The sequence below is a fragment of the Photinus pyralis genome, unplaced genomic scaffold (assembly GCF_008802855.1).
Source record: "Photinus pyralis isolate 1611_PpyrPB1 unplaced genomic scaffold, Ppyr1.3 Ppyr1.4_LG2, whole genome shotgun sequence".
Taxonomy (NCBI): Eukaryota; Metazoa; Arthropoda; class Insecta; order Coleoptera; family Lampyridae; genus Photinus; species Photinus pyralis.
The window spans coordinates 42,197,424-42,224,535 of NW_022170403.1; the positions used below are offsets into that span (position 1 = coordinate 42,197,424).

Sequence of the window (27,112 nt, forward strand, 5' to 3'; positions counted from 1 at the left end):
TATGTTCCATACATAATGGGCACCCTGTGTATATTTTTTTCTAAACTACCAGGAAAGATGGGAACCTCTTATTTTACGAAAAAACAAATTATCATTTGGAACGTGTTGTAAGAGGTAAGATATTTATGCATTGTTTTGAATTTGTAGAGAAACAATTATTTTATACAGTTGGTATGAAGATTTTTTAATTTTAATATTAGTAGAGGTGCACCGCTCCATTTCGGGTTAATAGTATCAAATTTGTACCATGAATAGAATGTTTCTGTATGATCATTTTCAGATGAGATTGGTCTGATTCGTCCCCCGTGCGCAGGGGGAGGGGGGCGGGGTACGAATCTCGATCATTGATTTCATTATTTCCTTACTGATCAGTTAATGCTACTAGGATTTGTATGGTAACGTTTTCAAGGAATTCATTCTTAATGCGCAATATGATTGTATATGATTCCATACAGAAAATTCATATTTTCCGTTACTAAAGGAAGAGCAAATGCTGGCTAATGTTTTATTTACGAAGGGCCATGCACCTGCCTTTCTTTACAGTTTACAATTACAGTCCGAAAAAAATTCTGAATCATTGTTCACGGAGGGTAAATATAGGTGAAAAATCTGCAGAAATATTTGCAATATACCTACAAAAATTAACAATCCGAGGAAGAACTCTTGAATTTGAATAATTTAAATCTGACTTCAAATTAACACAAAATTTGATATGTTCAAAAGTAACTAACTCAAGTAGATTTAAAAGCAACTCCACTCCTTTCCCATTTGTGGAAAATAACATTCCGAAGTCTCTTACATAAAGTAAATGAAATACTTTGTTAATTAGCGGGACCTTCTCCAATCAAGAAGGTACCTATCTGGAGGTTCAGAATACCTCCAGTTCAGGCGGCGATTTCTTGTTAATTTCTGTGAATACCTATAGTTTTAAAATGGCTTTGTATAAGGGCAAGTGATCATTCATCATACCTACCGGGGCCGTGTAATTAACAACGTTAGGGACGAGGATATATAATGTGAGGTCAGCGACATCTGGGTGCCATCCCCGAGCGTGTTAAGCAAACGTGGTGATTTTTCACTTTTTTCCTATTTTCATCTACAGTTTTGATCCGATTGTTTTCAAATCAATCATTTCACATCTCTCAATTTGAGCGGGTTTTTAAAACTCGTAGTAAATCATGTTTTAAATTTGCGACAGATCCAGTCTCAGTAAATTTTGCAATAAGGGTTAGGACATACCTTATCCATATGCCTGTATTCGTTAAACGTTGCACCAGTTTGCCGAGCACATTGATTTTCGGCTCACCTAAAGTATAAACCTTTTTTGTTAAATTACTTCAACTGGTAACACTAAAAATGAATTCAATAAATAAAAACAACGAAAATACAATTATACTGTTTAACTGTGCATATTTGGGTCCTTAAAAATGTAAAATTATTTTTCTAAATATCTCGATAACGGATCGGTCGTTTTTAAAAAATAAAAATCTCCCGCGGGAACAAAGGGTGATAGGGGGCGAGTCAATTTTTTAATAAAAAGTTGTCCCCCTCTATAACATTGTCGATATGTTTCGGGATTCCTTTACAAAATACACAGATCTCGAAATATAGTGAGAAGTTTTGAAATGAACACCCTGTATGTACATCTGTAAATATACAGGCTGATTCAAATTCGAAGGTCATCATGGGGATCTCGGAAACTGTAAGAGATTTTGAGAATTTTTGAAATAATGCAAAAAAATTAAAAAATCGTCCACGGTTAGGTAATACTGAACTGAAAACACATTCGTCATGACTGTCACGAGATAATTTTGGCTATTTTCTAATACTTCCTAAACATACAGGATGCCTCACATCGAGTGTGGGTTCTTTGTCATTATCGAATTTAAAAACCGAATAATATTAATAGTTAATTAAACAAACCGACAAACGCCAATTTAAAAATAATTAAATATCTCTGTAATTATAAAAGTTATGAAAAAAATGTGTTTCACACTTTTAACAGGACACACTCAAAAATGATGTCAAAATAAAATTCAGGATAACGGATACCGACATATTAATAACTGTTTTTCAATGTACAGGTATGTCATTGGATTTAAAAAAAGGCTTTTTTATTTTATTTTTAAGAAATATCAGATATCTTATGATTAAATAAAAAATATAGTAAAATTAATTATTTTTACATCATAATGAAGTAGGCCGAGTTATTAATCATTCTTTAGTCGATCATAGGTTAACTTTTATTATAAATAAAGAATAAAATAAACACTGTTTAACCATTTCAAAAGTCAGTATGTTGACGAGGTATATTTGGATGACTAAAAGATGTTTTTTTTAAAATTCTTTATTTAATGATTAGCCATCCAAAAGTATTTAATTAACTTATACAGTGATCAAAAATATGATCTCGGCCTGTTTGATTAATATGTGAAATTAGTAGATATTCTTTTTTTTAACCCTGTGAAAATGAAATATGGCACCCATTTAAGAAAAATATCAGTAACCGCCATCTTGAATTTCATTTTGACATCATTTTTGAGATTTTCCCATGAAAGAGAGAAACTTCATATTATCTGTTTTGATATCTTTTATAATAAATGCATAATTATATTTAATTTTTTGTAAAAGGGCGCGTTTGTGCGCAAAGTTACTCAGGCATAGTTTCTTGATGTGGGGCACCCCGTGTTCTTTGGGTCGATTTTTTAAACCTTTTTTTGACAATTATTGAAATAATCAAAAAAATTAAAAGAATTATCCATGGATAGGTACATATAGGCTACAGTTAATGATATCTAATTGAAAATGCATTGTACCTACGGCAATTTTGAGAAATGAGAAAACTATTTTTGCATACATTAGGTACCACCGGGTCTATTAACAGGTCGTAGGTGCTTAAATAATCCGCTCCTGCTTGCAGTATTTTTGAAGCTACACCCTCGTCACTCGCTATCTCTTTATCATTTATTCAACAATTCTAATAAAAGCAAGTTGTACACTGTACAGTCGCCGCACTCGCGCGAGTGGCTAAGGCGTATAGCACCATCTTTAAGTTGGGCTGCGAATATTTGTTAAAAATCTCGACGCATTGTTATTAAAATGAATAAATATGCTAGAATACGAAGATATCTATTCAATTTTACCGAAATGCATTACGAATATAACTGAAAGCGCTACCTCTACCCTATAACTGAAATGTTACAAGTATTAAATAAATCCGTCGCCATTATTCAGACGTTGCATTAAATATTGATTTTGTTTTGTTTTCCACCTCGAGTGTAGGAAGGTACTTCCACCTACCTAATAATTGCGAGGTTGATTTAGGTACATTTGAACTAAAATACGCGTCACCGTTCCTCTTAATAGATTACATCGGCGGTAGGGTAGGTATTCTTAAGCGCAAAGTCAATTATGTGTATATCTAAAAGACCAACCTTGTATCCTCCATTTGTAAGGCCCGCATTCCTTTTGGCGAGCACACATTTCATGCGCAGAAAAAAGATGCGCTCGCTTTCGTAGTCCTGGTTGGGCGAAGTTCCAGGAGGCGGCATCGACGGGCTTAGGACCGCTGTCATCTCGTCATGATCGGCGGGGGGGATATACTCGTATATGCTATTACCTGTCAGTTCTACCTGAAAAATAGATTCATATAGAAACACGAATACCTATACGTTTTCTTTACTAGGTACATAAATTACACCCCTTCGCATCGATTCTATGCGCCCTTTTCGTAGTGCGAATTAATTTCTGACTAGACTGGCAAAAATTTACCCGCCATTCTGTCGTTGTGTATTTTCAGTTAATTAAGACATAATTATATCAAACGTTAATAGTATTTTACGTGAATTTCAATAGTAGTTCAAAAGTCCCAGTAGACTGTGGTAAAACGATTTTTACAAAGGCGTTTAAAATACATATTTTAAAAGAACGCAGAAGGAAGATAATGTTTGCTGCATATTCCGATGCAGGTAGTTATTGGTACACATAAGACAGAAACTCTCTCTTTCTTTTTCTAAAAGTGCAAGTACCTATATGCAAGTTTTTGAGAGCATGAAACCCGTTTTATACTATTTGGTTATATACTTAACTACTACTCGTATTATATCGTATAAGCTTTCTATGAATCCGATTTATACATGGTATGTGTAATATGTACGAAGATAGCAACTTTTGTAGATATTCTTTCATCTGTTTTAATTTATTATAATTAAATAATAGGTATACCTTTACTTGCCTACTTCTATATGAAAAAAGACTGCAGTAGGATAGGTATTCGTATTACGTACCTACTTCCGAACGAGAATGAGAAAAAAATAGATTTTTCTAAAGTAATGGTAAATGGTACCTACACATTTCGATAATTTTTTTTGCTATTTTTTCAAATTTTGTAGAGATTGAACCTCGGATTGAACCATCCCTCCAAAAGGCTACCACTTTGCCTTGCACTCAGACAAAATGATAAGAACTAAAAAATTAGATACCTACCTAATACTGCCCATAGGTATTTGATAAGTTTCAATATTATTTTAAGCATCGGTTATCTTTTGAAGAGCTTATTCAAAATTTTGTTTTGTTTTTTGAAAAAAATACACAGTTTACTAGATGATGGGTGAAAAACAGATTTAATGATTTTTCTTTTAAATGTTGTAGAAAGCTTAGCGAAATACGGAAATATGCAAAGAACAAAAATTGTAGATTTTTTGCGCTTATAAGATACATTTATCGTTTATAATTATAACGCAAACTTAAATTTTTTAAATGGTAACCATAGTTGGCTGTGACATTTTTAAAAAGTGCATTTTTTTCTGTTTAAGATTCATTCTACTTACAAATAAACGTGATACAGAACTGTTTGTATTATTAAGAGTAGTAAAAACAGAGTTTGCCATGGGAAACATTTTTGTCCTCTCAATTCCTCATGTCAAGTATAATATTTAACTTAAAACTTTAGGGACATATAAATTTAATGTCAAAAAATTAATCTGTTTCGGCATCAAATGTTTAAAATGTCCATCCATAATTAATATTTACACACAAGCAGCATTTTTTTGCGATAGAATTTACAGCTTTCCGTATTATCCTACCATCTAATTTGCGAAAGGAATTTACCACAGCATCACATAGTTCTTCTTTTGTGGCATACGTTCGCTGATAAATTAAACCCTTTTAGAACACCGAAAAGAAAAAAATGTAAAATTGAAAGATCTGGTGATCTTGGTGACCAAAGGACCGACCCGTTTCTACCTATCCATGAATTTGGAAATAGTTGGTTTGGGTGTTCTCGTATACCTATACTTGTAGTTGGTTGTGCGGCGGGGCACCGTTGTGTTGAAACCAGCGTAAATTACGTCGTGTTTCCAAATCTAACCCATACTACATATCTTGAAATTCATTTGGTAGAAAATGAAGATAACGTTGGCCTGTCCAAGAATTCGCGATTCAATAATTCCGCACCAAACATTAAATCCAAGTTTTCTTTGACGCCTTCAAGAATGAACAGCAGTATTTCCATGGCATGATACGATCTACTTTTAATAGTGTAATGAATATGATTATTAATTCCACTTTCATAGTGAATTTTCGAAGATGACTTTTGAATATGTCAAATGTGCCACAGTTACACTATTACCTATCTCACTAGATATTGTTTTCCATGGCAAACTCTGTTTATTTACCTCTCACGAAAATTCCTGCAGTTATACACTGCCTTTTTTTGAGCCCCGAAAAAAAAATAATTTCAAAAAGTTCCAAGATTGGGCTACTAGTTCAAAAGTTACAGTCCTTTGAATTTTCTTTCGAAATTGGTTTCTAGTCTATAACTTGATTGCGAAGTCTGATCGAAAATGTACGAATTGTTTTGGATTCTACGCACCAAAATTAATAAGAAAAAGTGTTTTCCCGAGAAATTCTGGTGTAATCGATTTTTGGTAAAAAAGGAAGGTTATACACTGCCTTTTTTTGAACCCCGAAAAAAAAATTCTCAGATCGACCCGGAAAAAAATTTTCTTATAGAATGTGGCCTGTAGAATCCATAATTTCAAACAGTTCCAAGATTGGGCTACTAGTTCAAAAATTACAGCCCTTTGAATTTTTTTTCGAAATTGGTTTCTAGTCTATAACTTTTGATTGAGAAGTCTGATCGAAAAAGTACGAAATTGTTTTGGATTCTACGCACCCAAATTAATAAGAAAAAGTGTTTTCCCGAGAAATTTTGGTGTAGTCGATTTTTGGTAAAAAAGGAAGGTTATACACTGCCTTTTTTTGAGCCCCGAAAAAAAAATTCTCAGATCGACCCGGAAAAAAATTTTTCTTATAGAATGTGGCCTGTAGAATCCATAATTTCAAACAGTTCCAAGATTGGGCTACTACTTCAAAAGTTACAGCCCTTTGAATTTTCTTTCGAAATTGGTTTCTAGTCTATAACTTTCGATTGAGAAGTCTGATCGAAAAAGTACCAATTGTTTTGGATTCTACGCACTAAAATGAAAAAGAAAAAGTGTTTTCCCGAGAAATTTTGGTGTAGTCGATTTTTGGTAAAATAGGAAGGTAGTGCAGCGCGTTTATTTATTAAAGTACGTTTAGCAAGCCTTATATCGTTATTATAGGGAGAAAAATTTGTCCTTTTTAAAAATGCCAAAGCCAACGCCGACCTGCGTAGCTCAGAAGAGCTTACGTTAGAAGCTCTAACTTTGGCTACAAGGGTCCTGGATTCGAATCCCAGGTAAGGCATGGCTGTTTGTGATTCTATAGTGGGTTGAGTGGGAAAAGTAGCAAATTGCTAACACTCCGCCCACTATAAAAAAAAAAAATAAATAAAGGCAATAAAAAGGCAACTATGACTACCATTTAAAAAAATTAAAGTTTGTATTATAATTATAACACAACATCATATTCATCAGATTAATCATTAAAATGTCTAAAACTTTTATTCGTGTCATTTTGTTGTATTTTTAATAACAACGATTCTATAGGCGATTCTACCATTAAATGAAAAATCACTAAATCTGTTTTTCGCTCATATCTAGTAAACTGTGGATTTTATTAAAAATACAAAAGCATAATAAGCTCTTAAAACGACAACTCTTTCCTCATTTAACCGAATCTCTATGTCTGTTATATATGGTTTCCGAGATCCCAATGCTTAAAATGAAAAAAAATCACCCTGTATTTCCTTCAGAAGGAAGGTCTTTTATCTGGAATTGTCTTAGAAAGCTCTGGTAAGGGTCTGGAAATGATCTAGAGCTCAGAACAATCTAACGGTCTAGCAAGGTTTGAACAAGGTTTAAAAAAACGGAAAAGTTCTCAAAATCGCTTAGAGTGTGTTCAAAATGCTCTAGAAATCACCAAGATTGTTCTACAAAGTATTGCTATGTTAAGCCTTTGAATGATTTACTGTCGAAAAACTTCGTTTTCTTTAGTGGTTTTTGATGTTTCTTCAGATTATGTGCCTTCAACGGCACAAAGAATTCAGTATCTCCAAGTTACCATTTACTATTAAGACATTTATTTAAAAGGTTAAAAATATTGCACTGGCAGTCTATCTCTATAGCAATATTTATGGGTGTCGTTGAGTTTTTTTTCATTTTAAGCATTAGGATCTCGGAAACCGTAAGACATACAGATTCGGTTAAACGAGAAAAGAGTTGTAGTTAGAAGAGCTTATTCAAGATATGCTTTTGTTTTTTAAAAAAAAATCCACAGTTTACTAGATATGAACGAAAAACAGATTTAGTGATTTTTCATGGTTCAACTGTTGTAGTACTCATAAGTAGGGTAGATTTAATGAAGTTTTCCACTTGTAAATATTATATTTTACGGAATATTGCTTAGAGGGTCTCAATTGGTATATGTATTTTAAAATAAGAGTATACACCCCAAAAATTTCGGAATGTATCAGCTGCGGTGTCCGAGTGGTTAAGGAGATGGACTTGAAATCCATTGGGTTCTACCCGCACAGGTTCGAATCCTGTCCGCAGCGCATTTTTATATGATTTTTGTTATTTAGGCAATGCTAACAATTTGTTAGTAATTAATTAACAAGTGTATTATTGAGTTCGGTAATCATCACAAATTGGTGCTTTTCTTTCAAATCATTTCATTAATATGATGTTTAATTGTCGCAAAGAAAATCCTTGTGCACAATATACAGGGTGGTGACTTGCGTAACGCATCATAGGGATTTCAATGTAAAATTCATAACATGCGATTATTGGCTCCCCAAATTATTTTAGAGCAAAAATGTATTAAGGTTTTTTGTGGAAAAAGATTTTTTTACGTTAATCAACTGTATTAGTTTTCACATTTTTGCATAATAAAGACGGAAAATTGGAAAAATAAAACCCCCATCTTTTTCAATAATCTGCGATGCCATGGAATTTTCTAAAACAAAAAGATATCCAGTTATCAATTAGCAGCAGTTCGAAATGGATTTTATGATCGACTTGGTTACTGTCTTGCAGTTAGTGGTGACTTATTCGAACATTTATTTGTAAATTGTTATATTAGGAAACCGTTTTTAGTAATTTGCTCTTTCTTTATGTTGAATTCGCTGTTCTAAATATAATACTTTTTGATAAAATTTGATTTGTTTTATATAGACACATTCCATGGCATGACGGATATTGGCGTACCTAGAAAATTCCATGGCATCACAGATTATTGAAAAAGATGCGGGTTTTATTTTTCCAATTTTCCGTCTTTATTATGCAAAAAATTGAAAACTAATACGGCTGATTGACGTAAAAAATTTTTTCTACAAAGAACTTTAATACAATTTTGCTCTAAAATAATTTTGACATCGGTAGGACAGGAAATTCAGCTATGGCGCACGTTTAGACAGCACACAATCGTTAGATAAAATGTTTTTTCATTGACACAATGGAGAACAATACAGGTCTCCAATTTAATGAACGATTGAACAAAAACCAACCAAACGTGTTAAGAAGAAAATGGCAAAGGAACAATTAAACAAACCTGTGACAATCCCAAATGAACGGAGGCTGTTTCTGATATGTACATTATTTTTCCATCAGGTGCAACGACAAATATAAATCCGTCTAGCGTTTGAAGAAGATATGAACCTAACTCCTTAATGGGAGTTTCTCTGGAATTGGTTACAGGTGGTGCTGCGCCCCATGCATCTCCCAAACCTGTAACAAACGTACACATTATTTTTCATTGTTTCAATATTAAATAATCAACCGAAAAACACTATCATTGCGCATGCATGTTCTGCCCAAAAGTTTTTCAGCTCTTCCTTTTATGTCTAAGAATATGTGCACCAAATTTAGTTCAACCGGTGCAGCCGTTCAGCCGGAAATGAGAGTATAGACAAACAGACCGACATCATCGAGATTTTCTTTGATTCTGTATCCTAGTGTTGCTGGGGTATTTCCGTAAAAAAAGTGAGGGGGGGGGGCGTTTTTTACCCCAATCAATACTTCCCTTACTAACGTGCGGGTGGGAAAAAATACCTGATTGGAAATAGTAACTATGTATAAAAACGAACAAAACGTGGCAACAGAATAAATAATTTAACGATAATCAACGGTCCCCTCTCATTTATAACTTTTCAAAATAGTCATATTTTTATATATAAAATTTTTCTGTACGTGTGTCTGTGATTGAACACCTAAACGGCTGGAGGGATAGTGCATTGATCGGGACGGGGACAACTTCCAAAAATTCTGTAATTGGTTGCAATAAAATGAGGTGTACTATGTAAAAAGTATTGGTTAATTTATTTCGGATTTTGCCTTATTTTCATTTCCAAATTAACGGAGGTCGTAGGAAAAAGCTTTATATCAAAATCCTCAAATTGAAAATTCAATTTTTTAAATTTTTATTAAAAAGGGCGTATGCCCGGCATCATAACCATCAGTAAATTATAGGTAATTTAATTATCTACATTCTACAACTTTGAGTATAACTTTTTTTCTAGCTAAAATGCACCGAAACGAATCTATGAGCGAGAATCTGAAGAAAGTTCCAATTTTTGTTCGGTTTTTTCAATATGAAGGCGAGAACGGAGGAAGAGGAATTGTGTCGAATTGAAGCGGCAGAGCAATGGAAGCTTTATAGGGGAGTCGATGGTGTTCGTCTGTCGGTCGTTGAACACGATAATTGCCAAATGCTTGGGTCGATTCGGTTCACACTTTTCACAGTTGACCTATACAGTGTGATTGATTTTGATGTGCGTCCAAGCGTATCTTTCCTTTATTATTGGAGATAGAAAAAATACTCCACTTTCAAACTCTGATAAAACTACATATTCGGAGAAAACAAGTGATATAAAAACAAAAGAGCATCAGAAAACAAAATATTCTTTTGTAATAGAACGGTTACTTTTTTCTGCAATATTCTTAAAAAACTTGAAATTCTCTTTATAATAATGACAATATGTTATAATTACCTTAGAAATTAAAGCTACAGTAACGTTTTTAAAACCAATCGTAGTAACTGTGGAAATTTAAACAAAAACAAAAGAGAGTTTTCCATTTGTCATATATGTTACATAACACAACAATATAACTTATAAGAACCACAATGCAACAAAATAACAATTACACAAATGATGAAAAAATGTTAAGAGGTGTAATGTAATGATAATACATAGGAAGCAAGTACAGTATGGTATCCAATTTATGAGTTGTTTAGGAGCTTTTCATATCACAAGCTTAAAATTTTAGAGCTCGCTTAAATCACTAGGAGTCACTAGTGTATTTAAATTTAATGTAATAATAATTATTATTTCTGTAACTGCTTTTCATTTTGTTTTCTTTGCTTCCTGTTGTAAATTTTATGTTTTTGTTTAAATTTCCACAGCTACTGCGATTGGTTCTAAATACATTACTGTAGCTTTAATTTCCAAGGTAATTATAACATATTTGATGTCATTGTAAAGCGAATTTCAAACAAGAATATTACAGGCAAAAGTAATTGTTCCATTAAAAAAAAATTCATTAATTTTCTGATGCTCTTTTGGTTTTATATCACTTGTTTTTGAATATGTAACTTTATGTAGAGTATTTTTATTTCTTACACATTTTTCTTTTCAATCACACTGTATACCACATGTAACAATTCGATTAAAAATGGGTCAAATCCAATAACCCCATAGGGTCACATCGAAGTGCTCTGCCGCTTTTTTTAGATCCGCTTTAGAGGTTTATTTTGTATTTATGTTTGTTTTTTTAAAATTAATTCATTATCAGTTCATCCAAATTTAATGTATTTTGTATTTTGTGTATGTTGTATTTTTGTGAAGAGAATTTTATGGCCTTTAAAATGATGTGTAACTCGATGGAGAGTGCATATTGTAACTTTTAGTGGTGGTAGCTGATGGTGCGGGGGTTAAAACTAAGGTAAACTATCCATTAACTAGGTACCGTAATGGTCGTGTTTTCGCAATTTTTATTTTTGTTATCTATCTATGGTTGGTTGTGAAATAGAAGGTCTGCATCTACTTCAATTGGAATATACAGGGTGGGTTTTGTTTCCATTTTAAGCATTGGTACCTATCTCGAAAACCATAAAACATACAGAGGTGTCGTTTTAAAAGTTTACTTAAGATATGCTTTTGTTTTTTGAAAAAAATCCACAGCTTACTAGATACCTATTAGCGAAAAACAGATTTAGTGGTTTTTCATTTAACTGTTGTAAAATCGTTATTACCTATTAGACAAAATGACACGAACAAAAGTTTTAGATGTTTTAATGCGTACATGATGAACATATACTAATTTCCTTTTATATTTTTTTAGTGATAATACAAACTTTAATTTTTTAAATGGTGGTATAGTGACTTTGAGATTTTTAAAAAGGACAATTTTTTCTCTTTATAACGATATAAGACTTTCTAATAAAACGCGTTACAGGAATTTTCGTATTATTGAGAGGTACCTAAGTAAACAGACTTTGCCATGAAAAACAATATCTCCAATATCTAGTGAGATACGTGATAATGTAACTGATGTGACACATTTAACATATTTAAAATCCATCTTCGAAAATTCACTATGAAAGTGAAATTCCATATGTTACCGTCAATGTTAGAAAAACGTTAATGTGCATATTGACGGATTAATCGGCAGAAGTCCGAAATTTCCTTTCAATTAGTAGCAATCTGTAGATTACCTAGTTAATATGCACATTAGCGTATTCTAAATTGTTAAAGTGCGAAAACTTGGATTTAATGTTTGGTGCGGAATTATTGGATCGCGAATTCTTTCATTTACGACGAAAATTGGACATGTTTCTTCATTTTCTAGCAAATGAATTTCAAGATACCTAGGACAAGTACATTTGGAAACACGATGTAATTTACGTTAGTTTCAACACAACGGTGCCCTGCCGCACAATCAACTATAAGTACGAGACCACCTAAACCAACTATTGCCAAATTCATGGATAGGTAGGAACTGGTCGGTCGTTGGGCCAGATCTTTCAATTTTACATTTTTTCGTTTCGGTGTTCTAAACGGATTTAATTTATCAGCGAACGTATGCGACAAAAGAAGAACTACGTGATGCTGTGGCAAATGCCTTTCGCAATTTAGATGGTAGGATAAGATAATACGGAAAGCTGTAAATTCTATCCTGACAAGATGCCATTTGTGTATAAATATTAATGATGGACATTTTGAACATTTTCCGAGATTAATTTTTTTACACGTAATTACTTCAAAGTAGAAATTTAAATGTAATACAGGGTGTTTTTTTGGGAGCTTTAGTTAAACGTTTCTGGGAAAGTAAAATAGGTAGGTTTTTGAAATTTTGTACTTAGGAGTTACTCTGAAGGCCGAATCGATGTAAAATATTTTCAAAATGGCCGCACTTCCGGAAACACCGGAAGTAGATAGTAACTTCGTTATTTTAAATGGCGACCCATATTTTTATTGGATTTTTGGTTTCTACGTTAAGTTTCAGTTCTTTTGATACCCATATGTCGATATCTGCCATTTATGGTTTTTAAGTTATTTTGACTTTATGAAAAAAAAAATGGCGGATGCAGATGGTACCTTGATAATCGATTACTTGAAAATGGTTATAGTCATGGCAACCCATTTTTATCAGCGCCTAGAGAATGAATAGGGCTTTCTTTTAGTGTATTTAAAAAAAGTTAAGTTGCATACAACCGCATGTTTTTACTATTGCATGAGATAGAGAATCGAAATTGGCATATTTTGATATTACATGTTCCTATAGCTATCTTTAACAGTTTCTGATTTATTCCCATTTCATTGAATTAATGCGATTTTGTTCGTATTTTCTTTTTAGTAGTTGGCCATGATTTTATAACAATCCAATTTTAAACAAATCAAGGAATGGATGCGTTAATATCATTGATTCTAGTCTAAATGATTCATTAATAAATAAGTTTTTTGTTAAGGATATAGGACGGAAAATTTTTGAAAAATCTAGACAGAGTCGTTCAACTGAATTTCTTAAACAACGCATAAGTCTGGAAATTAAGAGAGGTAATGCGATATCTGTTCTAGCAACAATTCCATACCAAAACTGTTTCAACGAAGTTTTTTATATTTTGCATTGAATTTATTTTGTTAATCTTGCATTTGCAATTCAATTCATTCTCTTAAATATTCTCTTGTAGAGCTTTGTATCACTTGTGCTTCAACGGTTTGTAGTGCATTTGGGGGTACAAAATTTCTAAAATTCATACAATTTCGTTCCAGTGTTCGAATGAATGTACGGCAAGCAAGTGCCGCGATTCTGTCCATTTCACCATAAATAACAATTAAATTCCAAAATAGGTGAAACCACTGCCAGACATTTTTCGATTTTTTAAAACTTATGTTAACCTATAACAGTAGGTGACGGATTGGTGTCACTAGATTTGTTTAAAATTCGATTGTTATAAAATCATGGCCGATTACTAAAAAGAAAATACGAAAAAAATAGTGTCAATTCAATAAAATGGGAATAAGTCAGAAACTGTTAAAGATAGCTATAAGAACATGTATTGTCAAAATATGCCCATTTCGATTCTCTATCTCATGGAATAGTAAGAACATGGTCATTCTACTTAAAAAAACTGAGTTTTTAGTCTTTGAAGTTTCATAAATTTGGATATCCATAGGGGCGGTCGTACGCAACTTAACTTTTTTTAAGTACACAAAAGAAAGCCCTATTCATTCTCTAGGCACTGATAAAAATGGGTTGCCATGACTACAACCCTTTTCAAATAATCAATTATCAAAGTACCATCTGGATCCGCCATTTTTTTTCTTAAAGTCAAAATAACTTAAAAACCATGAATGGCAGATCGACATATGGGTATCAAAACAACTGAAATTTCACGTAGAATTCAAAAATGCAATAAAAAATAGGGGTTGCTATTTAAAATAACGAAGTTACTATCCGTTTCCGGAAGTGCGGGCATTTTGAAAATATTTTACATCGATTCCGCCTTCAGAGTAACTCCTAAGTACAAATTTTCAAAAAACCTACATATTTTACTCCCAAAGCTCCCAAAAAAACACCCTGTATAGTTCGTAATTTCTTTTTGTTGTTGTTCTATTGGTGACCCTATAAAGTTTTAAGTTAAATATTGTAATAGACTGAGTAATTAAGAAGTAAGTACAACGAACCTTGTATCACTGTAAACAGAAAAAAATGCACTTTTTAAAATGTCACAGCCAACTATGGTTGCTATTTAAAAAATTTAAGTTTACGTTATAACTCGAAAATTATAATAGAAGAATGAAAATTAATAAATGTATCTTGTTAAGCGGAACAATTTTTGTTCTTTGCATATTTCTGTATTTCTAATGCTATAACTAACGATTCTAAAACATTTAAAAGAAAAATCACTAAATCTGCTTTTCGCTCGTATCTAGTAAACTGTGGATTTTTTCAAAAAACAAAAGCATATCTTGAATCAGTTTTTAAAATTATAACTCTTTCCTTTCCTCTTTTAACCTTTTTATCTCTACGGTTTCCGAGATCCTAAATGCTTAAAATGAATAAAAAAAACTCACCCTGTACAAAAGTAATAAATTTTCGAACATTTTACAATTAAATTGGGCTTAAAATAACTTTTTAGATAAAAGTGATTTCAGTTTCTTAGATCGAATGGCAACAGTTTTAATATGCGGAGTTTCAAGACAATTTTATATGCAATACAGCAAATTTATGCCTTACTGTTACCACCTTTTCTAGCATATGGGGAATCGTTGCGATCCACAAAAGGCACTTTTTACCCTTAATGGCATAATTTAGTGTTTATAGAAGAAAAAGTTTTGGCGTGTTGCATCGAATTTTGGAAATGATTTTTTTTAATCTGGAGAAAAATCGTTTAGTAGGGGAGCTAGCACGAAATCCACTGAACGAGAATGATCAAAATTTTAACCGATGGAGTTCCATTTTGCCCTATCAGAGTATGCTAAAATCGATCGTCTACCGCCTCAGGTCATATGACTTAAGGCGCTGCGGGTACTTCTTGCGGTACCAATTCTGAAAGGTTGTTTTTCGAGAAAATAAGTTATACACCTAATGAAAACGTTGATAATAGCTCTTAAAAAAATATTTAAAAAAATCGCGCACATTTGATAACTCCGTAAAAAAACAATTCTTAGTCGGTTTTTCACGAACTTTCTACGGATATAACTAGGTTACGGTTAGACGAATGAAGCTGATTTTTTCTACAGACTGATGATAGGTACTACTAATGACTTAACGGTGTTTCGTTTTTAAATTTGTTCTCTAATTATAAGATTATCTTATCATCTTAACATTATAAGATATCTTATAATTAGAGAAAAAATTTAAAAAAGAAACACTCTCATAGTCATTGGCTGTGCCCATCATTAGTCTGTAAAAAAAATCAGCTTCATTTATCCGACAGTAACCTAGTTATAACCGTAGAAAGTTCGTGAAAAACAGACTAAGGATTGTTTTTTTACGGAGTTATCAAATGTGCGCGATTTTTTTAAATATTTTTTTAAGAGCTATTATCAACGTTTTCATTTGGTGTATAAGTTATTTTCTCGAAAAACAACCTTTCAGAATTGGTACCACAAGAAGTACCCGCAGCGCCTTAAGTCGTATGACCTGAGGCGGCAGACGATCGATTTTAGCATACTCTGATAGGGCAAAATGGAACTCCATCGGTTAAAATTTTGATCATTCTCGTTCAGTGGATTTCGTGCTAGCTCCCCTACTAGTTGATTCTATACATTGACAGAGTTTTTGAAAATGTTTTATCTTGCAACTTTATGGAACGCCGTTTTACTTTTTATTACGAAAGTTTACAATGTAACATTATAAACAACAGTTAATTTTATTTCCCGATTTATTATGTTTGTTGTTTTTATGTGAAACATTAAATATGTTTGTTTAAAAAACTTCACTTAATTGAAATGATGTATGAATTATATAGCAATGTGTATAACGAAAGTTTAACAATACAAATCAAAAAACGAATACATAAACGAACAGTAATATAACTAACTAGAACTAATTCAACAAACATAAAAATTTATTCATATTAAATGTGGGATTAAAATTATGAACAAACATTTTAATTCAACAATCATATTAATTCAATTATTGAAGTGTTGTACAAATATTCCCAACAATCATTTTAATTTAACAATCATATTAATTCGTGCTGTTAAAATCGGAAAGCATTATTTAAAATGATTGTTGAATTAAAATGTTACATGAATTAAAATGTTTGTTGATAATTTTAATTCGTATTTGTGATTGTGCGGAAGTTTCAGGAACTATCCTTTAGTGTATTTGGGTACGTGTATACTAGCGCCTAATTAAAATTATCAACAAACATTTTAATTCATGTAACATTTTAATTCAACAATCATATTAATTCAACAATCATTTTAAAAGATTCTTTTACTACGTCTAACAATAAAAATTTATTTGTTTGTTGAATTAAAGTGATTGTTGAAAATATTCGGCTTCAATTTTCAAATCGTCGAATTTATATGACTGATGAATTAAAATGTTTGTTGATAATTTTAATTCCACATTTAAAATGAATGAATTTTTACGTTTGTTGGACAAACTCGTTTTATTAATCGAAGTATTTCTTGCAATTAAATTTAATTGTTTGTTATTAATTGTTTGTTGAAATACAGTTTCATATACACTCATTCAATATAACAATATAATTCATTTCACATTTTTATTAAGTAACATTTTTTAAACAATCATATTTAATACGTAAAACAATAACAACAAACGTAAAAAGTAGAGGCATACGATTGACTGTTATTTAAAATGGCACATTGTAAAATTTTGGAATAAAATTGTACAAATATTTTCAGAGAACATTTCAATTCAACAATCATATGAATTCATGCTGTTAAAATCGGCAAGAATTATTTAAAGTGATTGTTGAATTAAAATGTTACATTAATTAAAATGATTGTTGATAATTTTAATTCGTATCTCTGATTGTGCGGAAGTTTCGGGAACTACAGTTTAGTCTATTTGACTACGTGTATACTAGCGCCTAATTAAAATTATCAACAAACATTTTAATTCATGTATCATCTTTATTAATCAACATTTTTTTTATCAATCTCTTAATACGTAAGATAAAAACAACAAACGAAAAATTTAGAGACATAAGATTGACTGTTATTTAAAATGATACATGATAAAATGTTGGTATAAATACTAAAACGGCGTTCCATACAACTTACAATGGACGAGGTTCAGCCCGAATTAAAATAAGAATGCGAGTATGAGGACCAAACACAACATAAAAAGATGTTTATCTCTTAACGAATTAAGAAGCAATTATATTCTGACGCTGTATTTCATCTCATTGTACGACAACCACATTTGTAGCCCAAGTTTTATTTAACTATCAATAAAAGAACCACCACAATCTACACGCATACAAAATAGATAGTATCAAATTTACCCTGTCGTCCCTCATAATGAACACTTACCATCGGGAAATACTTGTCGCATTTTCAGGTATGAAGTCGTCAGTCTTATAACCGATGCCTTATCTAACTGTGAGGTGATTGCGGCGGGTAGCGGTAGCAATTTCGCCAATTCCAAAAATTCGGCATTTTCTTTTTCTCGACGCGATCTCGCCGCGTTTTTGCTCTTCTCCTTCATAGCACCGCGCAATTTTGAAACAACTGCAAAAGAAAACAAACGCCGAATTATTATCCGCGAAACAATCTCGAGCGTACCAATATTTAAATGTTAAAGTGCGCACTTGATATGTAAATATGAGTCCTCTTTAAGGATGGCAAATGAGACACTTGAATATATCACGGCCGCCATTTTCCGCTCTTCATTTTTGCATATTAGAAGCGAAACAATCATAAATTGTATAGGTGGGTACCTACGGTGGAGTAGCAAAGTATCTCCTCCTATTTTAATAACGAAAAATAATTAAGCATGCTTTAATTTTAGAATAGTTATATGGTGTAAAGTCGCAGTACTCCCGCGAGTGGCCAAAGCGTACTTTGCACACTGAAATTGCATATGATGACACATTGTTCGCGAGGTGGCTATGGTAAAGATGAATTGTTGCATAGCAATAACAAACAAAAGTACCCATGTTATTAATCAGTCCATGATTCTATGTAGAATTGAAATAATAATTTTGAGCAAATATGTAATTAAAATAGTTTAATAAAGTTAGTACCTGCTTTTATGTATAACACTTCTATACTTTTCATAGTAAGGGATGTTCTTTCTATACACTTTCGATGCACTCACTTCACTCTCAGCCACCAGATATTACTACTCATTCATAAACGTAAAAGTTTACTACAATGAAATCAACATCGTCCAGTTATTTTTTGAACCTAGCGGTACAACCGAACGAAAGAGAGAGGTGAATAGACATACGTCTTTTTCCAATACCCTTTAAATGACGGTAGTGATCATAGGTCCACAGGTGGATGTATTTAACTTACCGCCCGCTAGTCGATACCTTTAGTTAAGGTGCCCATTTTATTGTTATTGCTGTCATTGCAGGGGTGTGAGAAACTTGCAGATGTCATTCTCTCAAATGATAAAATTTAAATTTTGCCAGGTTGTATAAATATTTTTGGGGATATACTATACATTCGTCGTTCAGGTATTTAGGAGCCGTCGGTGGATGATTTTTAAAGCGGCTTAAGGAAATTGTGAAAAAGATTATAAATCAATAACCGGTAAAGACTTCTAGTTACACGAGCGGTATGCTTTTCAATAAATTAGACATTTTGTATCTTACCAGTTCGCCGCAGACTCAGAATCTGTCAATTTCTAAAAATAACTCTTGCGCTTTTACCGTATTTAGTGAAAATTTGACGAATCCATATAACAGAATCATTTTATTGCATCAGAAATGTGTAGAGGATGTTATCTACGAAGTTGCATCTTATGTTGCAAGCGGCGGAGTGCCGCAGGGATCCAATCTCCGGCCTTTATTGTTCTCACCATTTATCAGATCACCTAATCATCGCTTGTCATTGCCCTTTTTAATTGATTTTATACGCCTCTGCCAATTGGAAGATTTAAATCGTTACCGGTAAGTAAAATAATCAACAGTAATATCCCAAGTGCATAAAGATAGCCGATTAAATTTTGACGTTTTCGTCGAAAGTTTTGCTTAGAAATACGTCGAGTCAATTTGCCACGTAACAAATTTTGGGTGGAAAATTGTCATGTATTAAGGTTAGGCATCGTAAATTCCAAATTAAAAAACTGACCACGTTAATATGATGGTACGATTTTACAAATTTGTTGATATAAATGGAGGTAAGGGAATTTGTTTGTCAAAGTTGGTAACATGGTTCCAAAAAACCATGTTACCACTCCGAATTCCGACGTTTAAGGGGTCACAATTACATATTTATTTCGGTCCAGTAGATCACAGTTTTTAGGATATTGGACAAAGTTCATTTCTTCATAAAAAAGGAATACAAAAAAAATAATCTTTTTGATTGTTAAAAAAAAAGTGCTAAAAAAAATTACTCTACTTTCAAAATCTGATAAAACTACATTATTCCAAAAAAAAAACAAATTGATTATAAAAAACAAAAGAGCAATCAGAAAACCTAGAACTGTTACTTTTTTCTGCAAATATCCTGAAGAGCTTGAAATTTTATTTATAATCGATACCAAAATACCAAATCAGTTATAATTACTTTACAAAAACAAGCTACAGTTAATGCGTTTAAAAACCAATAGCAGTAACTGTGCGACAAAAACAAAAGAGAGTTTTTCACTATCATATCTGTCACAAAACTAGTTACAATCCACAATGCAACAAAATAACAATTACACAAATGATAAAAAATGTTAAGGGTTTTTATTCGATGTAATGATAATGCATAGGAAGCAATAGTGTAATCTATTTAAATTTGTCTTAAGTTATAATAGTTATCTTTGACACTGTTTCTCATTTGTTTTCTTCGCTTCCTTTTTGTTTAAATTTCTACAGCTACTGCGACTGGTATTAAACACATTACTGTAGTTTTAATTTCAAAGGTTATAACATATTTGATTTCATTCTAAAGAGAATTTCAAGCTCTTTAAGAATATTACAGACAAAAGTAACCGTTCTATTTAAAACAAGTGTAAATTGTGAACAACTCATGTGGAGATAAAGCGCATTTTTTAAACCGAAATAGCTTAGTAAATTGTTGAGTTATAAGGTAGTGGCATGCTATCGTTGTTTACTTTCTTGGTAGGTGATAAATGGGGCGGAGGCTCTTTACACATAAGGATAAAGAAAAGAATATTAATGGATTTAGCATGGCACAAATCTAAAGACTCTATGGAAAGCTTTTCAGCGTGTTGGTGCATCAGGAACGTGATGTGCCCCCTAAATAAAGAAAGTACTTTTCACCAAAAATCGACTGCACCAAAATTTCTCGGGAAAACACTTTTTCTTATTAATTTTGGTGCGTAGAATCCAAAACAATTCGTACTGTTTCGATCGGACGTCTCAATCAAAAGTTATGGACTAGAATATGGTGGTATTTTAATTTGTATCTCGATGGGTGTAATAAATATAATAATAATAATAAAAAAAATAAACATTTTAAGGCCGCTTGGTAGGTATACATTCAAAATCCTCCGACACTCCATTGTGCAGATATTTGCATTGAAAGCTTTGACATCACCAATAGATATGTCTCGTCCTGACGTTCCACTTTCCCCTTGCGAGTACCCTCTTTCGACAATCCGTCCTGGAGATATAAGGGAATATATTCGATCACGACAGGGGGTCGAGGAGGACTATGGTTAGTATAAATGGAGGAATGATGGTGGAAAGATGTTGGAGGCAGACGTATTTGAAAGAATTGTGTTCTTATAGTAAAAGAGAGTCAGTTTTTGTCATATAAAAAGTCGCATAAAAAAAATCGGTTATTAAGAAAATTTATGAACTTTTCAAATTTGAACAATAAAAAGTTGAGCAAATACAATCGGTTAGATTTATTTCCAACATACTTAAAATTTGAGCCCGTAACTTCTACATGATCAAGGTGGATATACAGAGTGGCCCAACGAGAAGTATACAGAGGGCTTTTAGGGTATTAAATTTAGAAATTTCGAAAAATCCTCGAACACGTCGATTTTGTATTCGAAGGGGACAACTTTTGGAATGCAAATCACGAATCCAAGTCTTCACCCCTCTACGTAGGGAGCTTAATCCCTAAAATTTTAAATGGAATCCTATGGCAAATGGCACATTATTTGAAAGCCAATTTAATCGTGATTACTAATCTGCTTTGCTTTTCAAATTCTATTGATTCGTTTCGGAGATATTCGCATTTGAAATGGTTTTTTCCCCTGATTTAAGTCCTTTATATTACTTCTTGTGGGGATATTTAAAGAACAAAGTTTATGCTACTCCGCGGTGTTAATTAATTTAATAAATTATTTCGTTTGGTCATGTTTTTCATGTTGTTATAAATAATCTTTAATAATAAAAAATCCATTAAATCCATTAAAAAAATGTGACCTTTTAATTTTGTAAACGCACGGCACTGTAAATAATTTTTAAGCATAGATTTACATATAAATTTGTAATGATTTTTGATACAATATTTGTGTTTGTTAGTTACATTTTCACGTTTGTTGGTTGACCGGTATTTAATTATTCAAATTTCAAAATTTGAGCTATAGTTAGCCCCCCCCCCTTTTTGAATTTTCAAAGTATTTTTATTTCAATCGTTTGTTGGTGTTTGATAGTTACATTTTCAGGTTTGTTGGTTGACCGGTATTTAATTATTCAAAATTCAAATATTTGGGCGTATAGTTAGCCCCCCACTTTTTGAATGTTCAAAATATTTTTATTGCAAGTGTTTGTTGGTCGTTAGTTGGTGTTTGTTAGTTACGTTTGTTGGTCGATCGTTATTGAATTATTCAAATTTCAAAATTTGGGCGTATAGCTAACCCCCCACTTTGTGAATTTTCGGGTCGGACAACACCCAGTTAGCCCCCCCCCCTCCCCACAACCTCCCCAATCCACAAAATCCACCACATTGTTATTGGCATATGTCACGGCCCATCAGCACAATGGCAACAAAAGTGGTGGAGATGCACCCCTGTTAGTCCCTACCACGGACCCATCAAGTATCAGTATCAATCCCATTCAAATCTGATGCTTTGTTGTCTTTATGCCGACAATCGTTAACGACAAATCAAACCACCTTCAGAATTACGCGAATTAAATCTACGCAAATGTGACGAAGTAAAATGAATAAAATTTGGGGGTGCGAAAACGTGAAAAATTCAATAGCGCTTGCAGCTGGAGTACGCGCTAACGCATAACATAAACCGCTTAACATCTCATTCACCCTTCGACCTGATGATCTAGAATCTTAATTTGCTGCTTTACAAAGTCTTTAAATACAATAACAAAATATTACCGCGCGACACCCGAAAGATTATGTACGAATGTTAGTAAATTTCAGGGCGATAGGTAACAATTTTTACATAAGGTAAAGTCACGTTTGAACGTGAATAATAATTTAAACTGCTCATTTCTCGGCGGAAAATATAACACATTTAAATGTTTACAGTCATTTTGCAACATTGTTGAGTGTATTAGTATTTTAATTTTGATACAGGAAAATGGATGTTGGTGCAAATAATCCATACCGCCTTACAGGCACGTCGTACGATCAACATGCGCACATTTCAGTATACAGTTTTTCCCTTCATTTTCATTAGCATCAGTTACCTTTTACCAAATGTCAAAAGACACTATAAAGTTTTGTGATTGTATAAGAAGGGGAAAACTGGACCTAACGCTTTGTTGTATTTTACGCCATTGTAATTTGGTATAGTCATCATCCTTTGTTGCATAATTTAATATGAAATTTAATGAAACGTGGAAAATAAAGGATTCAGTTCCAGAAAAGGAAAAAATATGGAATTTCCACTTCCCATTCCAATTATTTTATCGATTACTTCCGGCAATCAACATTCACGCTTCCGCGATTCTCTAAAATTATACGGTTGCCACGTGTCCAGTAAATCCGAAGAAACGGTCGATAATTTCCCTTGTAACTTTTGTTGGTTTCAGTTGAGAATTTTACCTTACCTTGTCTCTTTGTGTATAGGGTGTTTCTTTAGAAGCTTTAATTAAACGTTTCTGGAAAAGTGAAATAGGTAGGTTTTTGAAAATTTGTTCTCAACAGTTACTCTGAAGGCCGAATCGATTAAAATATTTTCCAAATGGTGGCACTTCCGGAAATACTGGAACTAACACTATTTTAAATGGCAACCCCTATTTTTTTTAGTGCATTTTTAGATTTTACAAAAATTTCAGTTCTTTGATATACCCACATGTCAATATCTGCAATTTATGGTTTTTATTTCTGATCGAATGACACCAATACCAAGTCTTATTATTATTCATTATTATTATTTGATAACGGAGATATCCTAGAAAAGTGTCGAAAATTGAACACCCTGTACATGATTTCTCTCTTGAAAAAAAGAACACCCTGTACTGAATTAATAAATTCAAAATCTTGAATATTAACAAAATTCCAGAATCCAAAAAAATTAATATATTCAGAAAATTCAAAAAGGGAAACGTTTTTCCACTTTCCACGGAAAAATGTTCAAGTTGTGGTTTTTATCATTTTAAGGCAAATTGAGCACTTGATGCCTACCTATATACTCAAGCAAAAATAATTGGTAGCTATCCATCTTATGACGACTCAAAACGGGGTGATAGTGAATAAGTGGATTGATAAAAGACACTAAACCTTCCGCATACTTCTTTTTATTATTTCTGGTAGTTAAAATAAAGGCATTAGGTGACAGCGACTATAGTTTCGACCCGAAGGTCATTATCAAGCTTAAATTATATATTATAATATATATGTATATTAATATTAATAAATTGTACTTATAATATGTGAGGACAAAAGTTTGTTAAATTGTTAAAATTGTTAGTATTTACCATGTCATAAATTAGTGATTTTTCCTCATACGTATAACCAAAATGTACCCTTTTAAATTGTAACTTTTCAACCACCTTTACATGTTCTCTTAAATTTAAGGTATGTTACCTAAGGTTAGTCATCGTTTCAAATATTAACATTTCATCTTGATAATGACCTTCGGGTCGAAACTATAGTCGCTATCACCTAATGCCTTTATTTTAACTACCAGAAATAATAAAAAGAAGTATGCGGAAGGTTTAGTGTCTTTTATCAATCCACTTATACTTAAGCAAAGTTGGGAATCAAAATTATTGTTTTTTTTTATAACGGAGATGCCCTAGAAAAGTGTCAAAAATTGACCACCCTGTACATTATTTACTCCTTGAGAAAAAAATGGACACTCTGTACTGAATTAATAAATTCAAAAACTTGAATATTAACAAAATTCCAGAATCCAAAAAAGTTAATATATTCAGAAAATTCAAAAATGGAATCGCTTTTCCACTTTCCGCGGAAAAATTTTCAAGTTTGGATTTTTGCATTTTAAGTCAAAAACAGGACATGACGCCTATATTCTTAGGCAAAGTTAAGAATAAATATTTTTTTATAACGGAGATACCCTAGAAACGTGTCGAAAATTGAACATCCTGTACATGATTTCCCTCTTCAAAAAAAAGAAAACCCTGTATTGAATCAATTCAAAAACTTGAATATTCAAAAGATTCCAGAATCCAAGAAATTTTTCTAATATATTCAGAAAATTCAAAAAGGGAAACGCTTTTCCACTTTTCGCGGAAAACTGTTCAAGTTTTGATTTTTAGCACTTTAAGTCCACAAGAGCACATGACGCCTATATACAGGGTGATTCCTATAGTACCTGCCACCGTTTGGGAGCGTATAGGGGGTGCCTAGGGGAGTATTTTGATATAGGACACTTGGGGTCGGAAATCTAAAACAAGGGCGCCAGAACCAAATTTATCTTCTGGAATTTCACGCCTGTATGTAGGCAACCCAACCGACCGACGTTTCGCGCGGAGCGATGCAGAGCGAGTTAGCGCGAGGAAGCGACATGGGAGGGAAGGAGGGAAAACGACAGTCAAAAGCATTAACGTTTACAAGTGTTCAACGTGGCCACCGTTGTTCTCAATGCACTTCCTACATCTAGCCAACTATTATTATACTATTGCCATAGTGTTTATTCCCTTGATACGCGTCGTTGCAGACGGGATTTCGTGGGTTTAAACAAAATTCTGATCAAGTGTCAGCCACACATCGCCGCCTGAGATCGCTCCGTGTGCACCGCCGGCCGGTTGGGTTGCCTACCTACAGGCGCGAAATTCCAGAAGGTAAATTTGGCTCTGGCACCCTTATTTTAGATTTTCGACCCCAAGTGTCCTATATCAAAATACTCCCCTACGCACCACCTACACGCTCCCAAACGGTGGCAGGTACTATAGGAATCACCCTGTATATACAAAGCAAAGTTGGGAATAAAAATTATTATTATTATTTTATAACGGAGATGCCCTAGAAAAGTGTCGAAAATTGAACACCCTGTACGTGATTTCTCTCTTGAAAAAAAGAACACCCTGTGCTGAATTAATAAATTCAAAATCTTGAATATTAAAAAAATTCCAGCATCCAAAAAAAAATATGTTCAGAAAATTCAAAAAGGGAAACGTTTTTCCACTTTCCACGGAAAAATGTTCAAGTTGTGATTTTTATTATTTTAAGGCAAATGGTGCACTTGACGCCTACCTATATACTTAAGCAAATTTGGGAATCAAAATTATTATTTTTTTTGATAACGGAGATGCCCTACAAAAGTATCGAAAATTGACCACCCTGTACACTAGTTACCCCTTGAGAAAAAAATGGACACTCTGTACTGAATTAATAAATTCAAAAACTTGAATATTAACAAAATTCCAGAATCCAAAAAAGTTAATATATTCAGAAAATTCAAAAATGGAATCGCTTTTCCACTTTCCGCGGAAAAATTTTCAAGTTTGGATTTTTGCATTTTAAGTCAAAAACAGGACATAACGCCTATATTCTTAGGCAAAGTTAAGAATAAATATTTTTTTATAACGGAGATACCCTAGAAACGTGTCGAAAATTGAACATCCTGTACATGATTTCCCTCTTCAAAAAAAAGAAAACCCTGTATTGAATCAATTCAAAAACTTGAATATACTTAAGCAAAGTTGGGAATAAAAATTATTATTATTATTATAATTTCTTTTCAGAACCACAGAAAACCACACAAAGAAATTCGTCATGTCATTAACGTTTTTTAGGGGAATTTTTTTTTCGAAAGATTATGTGATAGTTTTGTCCGTCTGTCTGTCTGTCTGTTCGTCGTCTAACTCGGGAACGAAAAGAGTCAGCGATATCAAACCTTCGCCAATCAATTTCTACGAGTTCGTCAGTGCTATTGAATATGAGCCGGATTAAAAGTCCGGTTTTCGAATGAAAGCCGAGTGTCAAGAAATTCCCCTACTGAAAATCGTATGCGATTCTTCGTATCTTGTTTTTCTTTCAATACTGTTAAAGGAATAGCGCTTATTTTCCAAACTCGATAACCTGGAAACGATGGAGTTTGGATACATACTGCTTCTTACAAATTTAGCTTAAAATTGAGAGAGATTTGAAATATCGAATAATGCACAGGGTGTTCCATTTTAAAATATGCAATTTTTGTGT

General features: G+C 32.8%; 1 protein-coding gene and 1 non-coding gene across 3 annotated transcripts in view; one reads left to right on the top strand and one right to left on the bottom strand.

The window, feature by feature from the left end:
• The window catches only part of LOC116165072 (single-minded homolog 1-like), a 42,141-nt gene that overhangs the window by 10,066 nt on the left and 4,963 nt on the right, over positions 1–27,112 (bottom strand). For both annotated transcript variants that reach the window (XM_031479351.1, XM_031479352.1), the window contains exons 2-4: positions 17,939–18,136; positions 8,974–9,149; positions 3,435–3,632 (exon numbers count right to left, since the gene is read on the bottom strand). In XM_031479351.1, coding sequence (XP_031335211.1) covers positions 3,435–3,632; positions 8,974–9,149; positions 17,939–18,136 — 572 coding nt within the window. The remainder of the gene's footprint in view (positions 1–3,434; positions 3,633–8,973; positions 9,150–17,938; positions 18,137–27,112) is intronic.
• Positions 7,897–7,978, top strand: Trnas-uga. Its single transcript has one exon. It is a non-coding gene; the product is annotated as a tRNA-Ser (tRNA).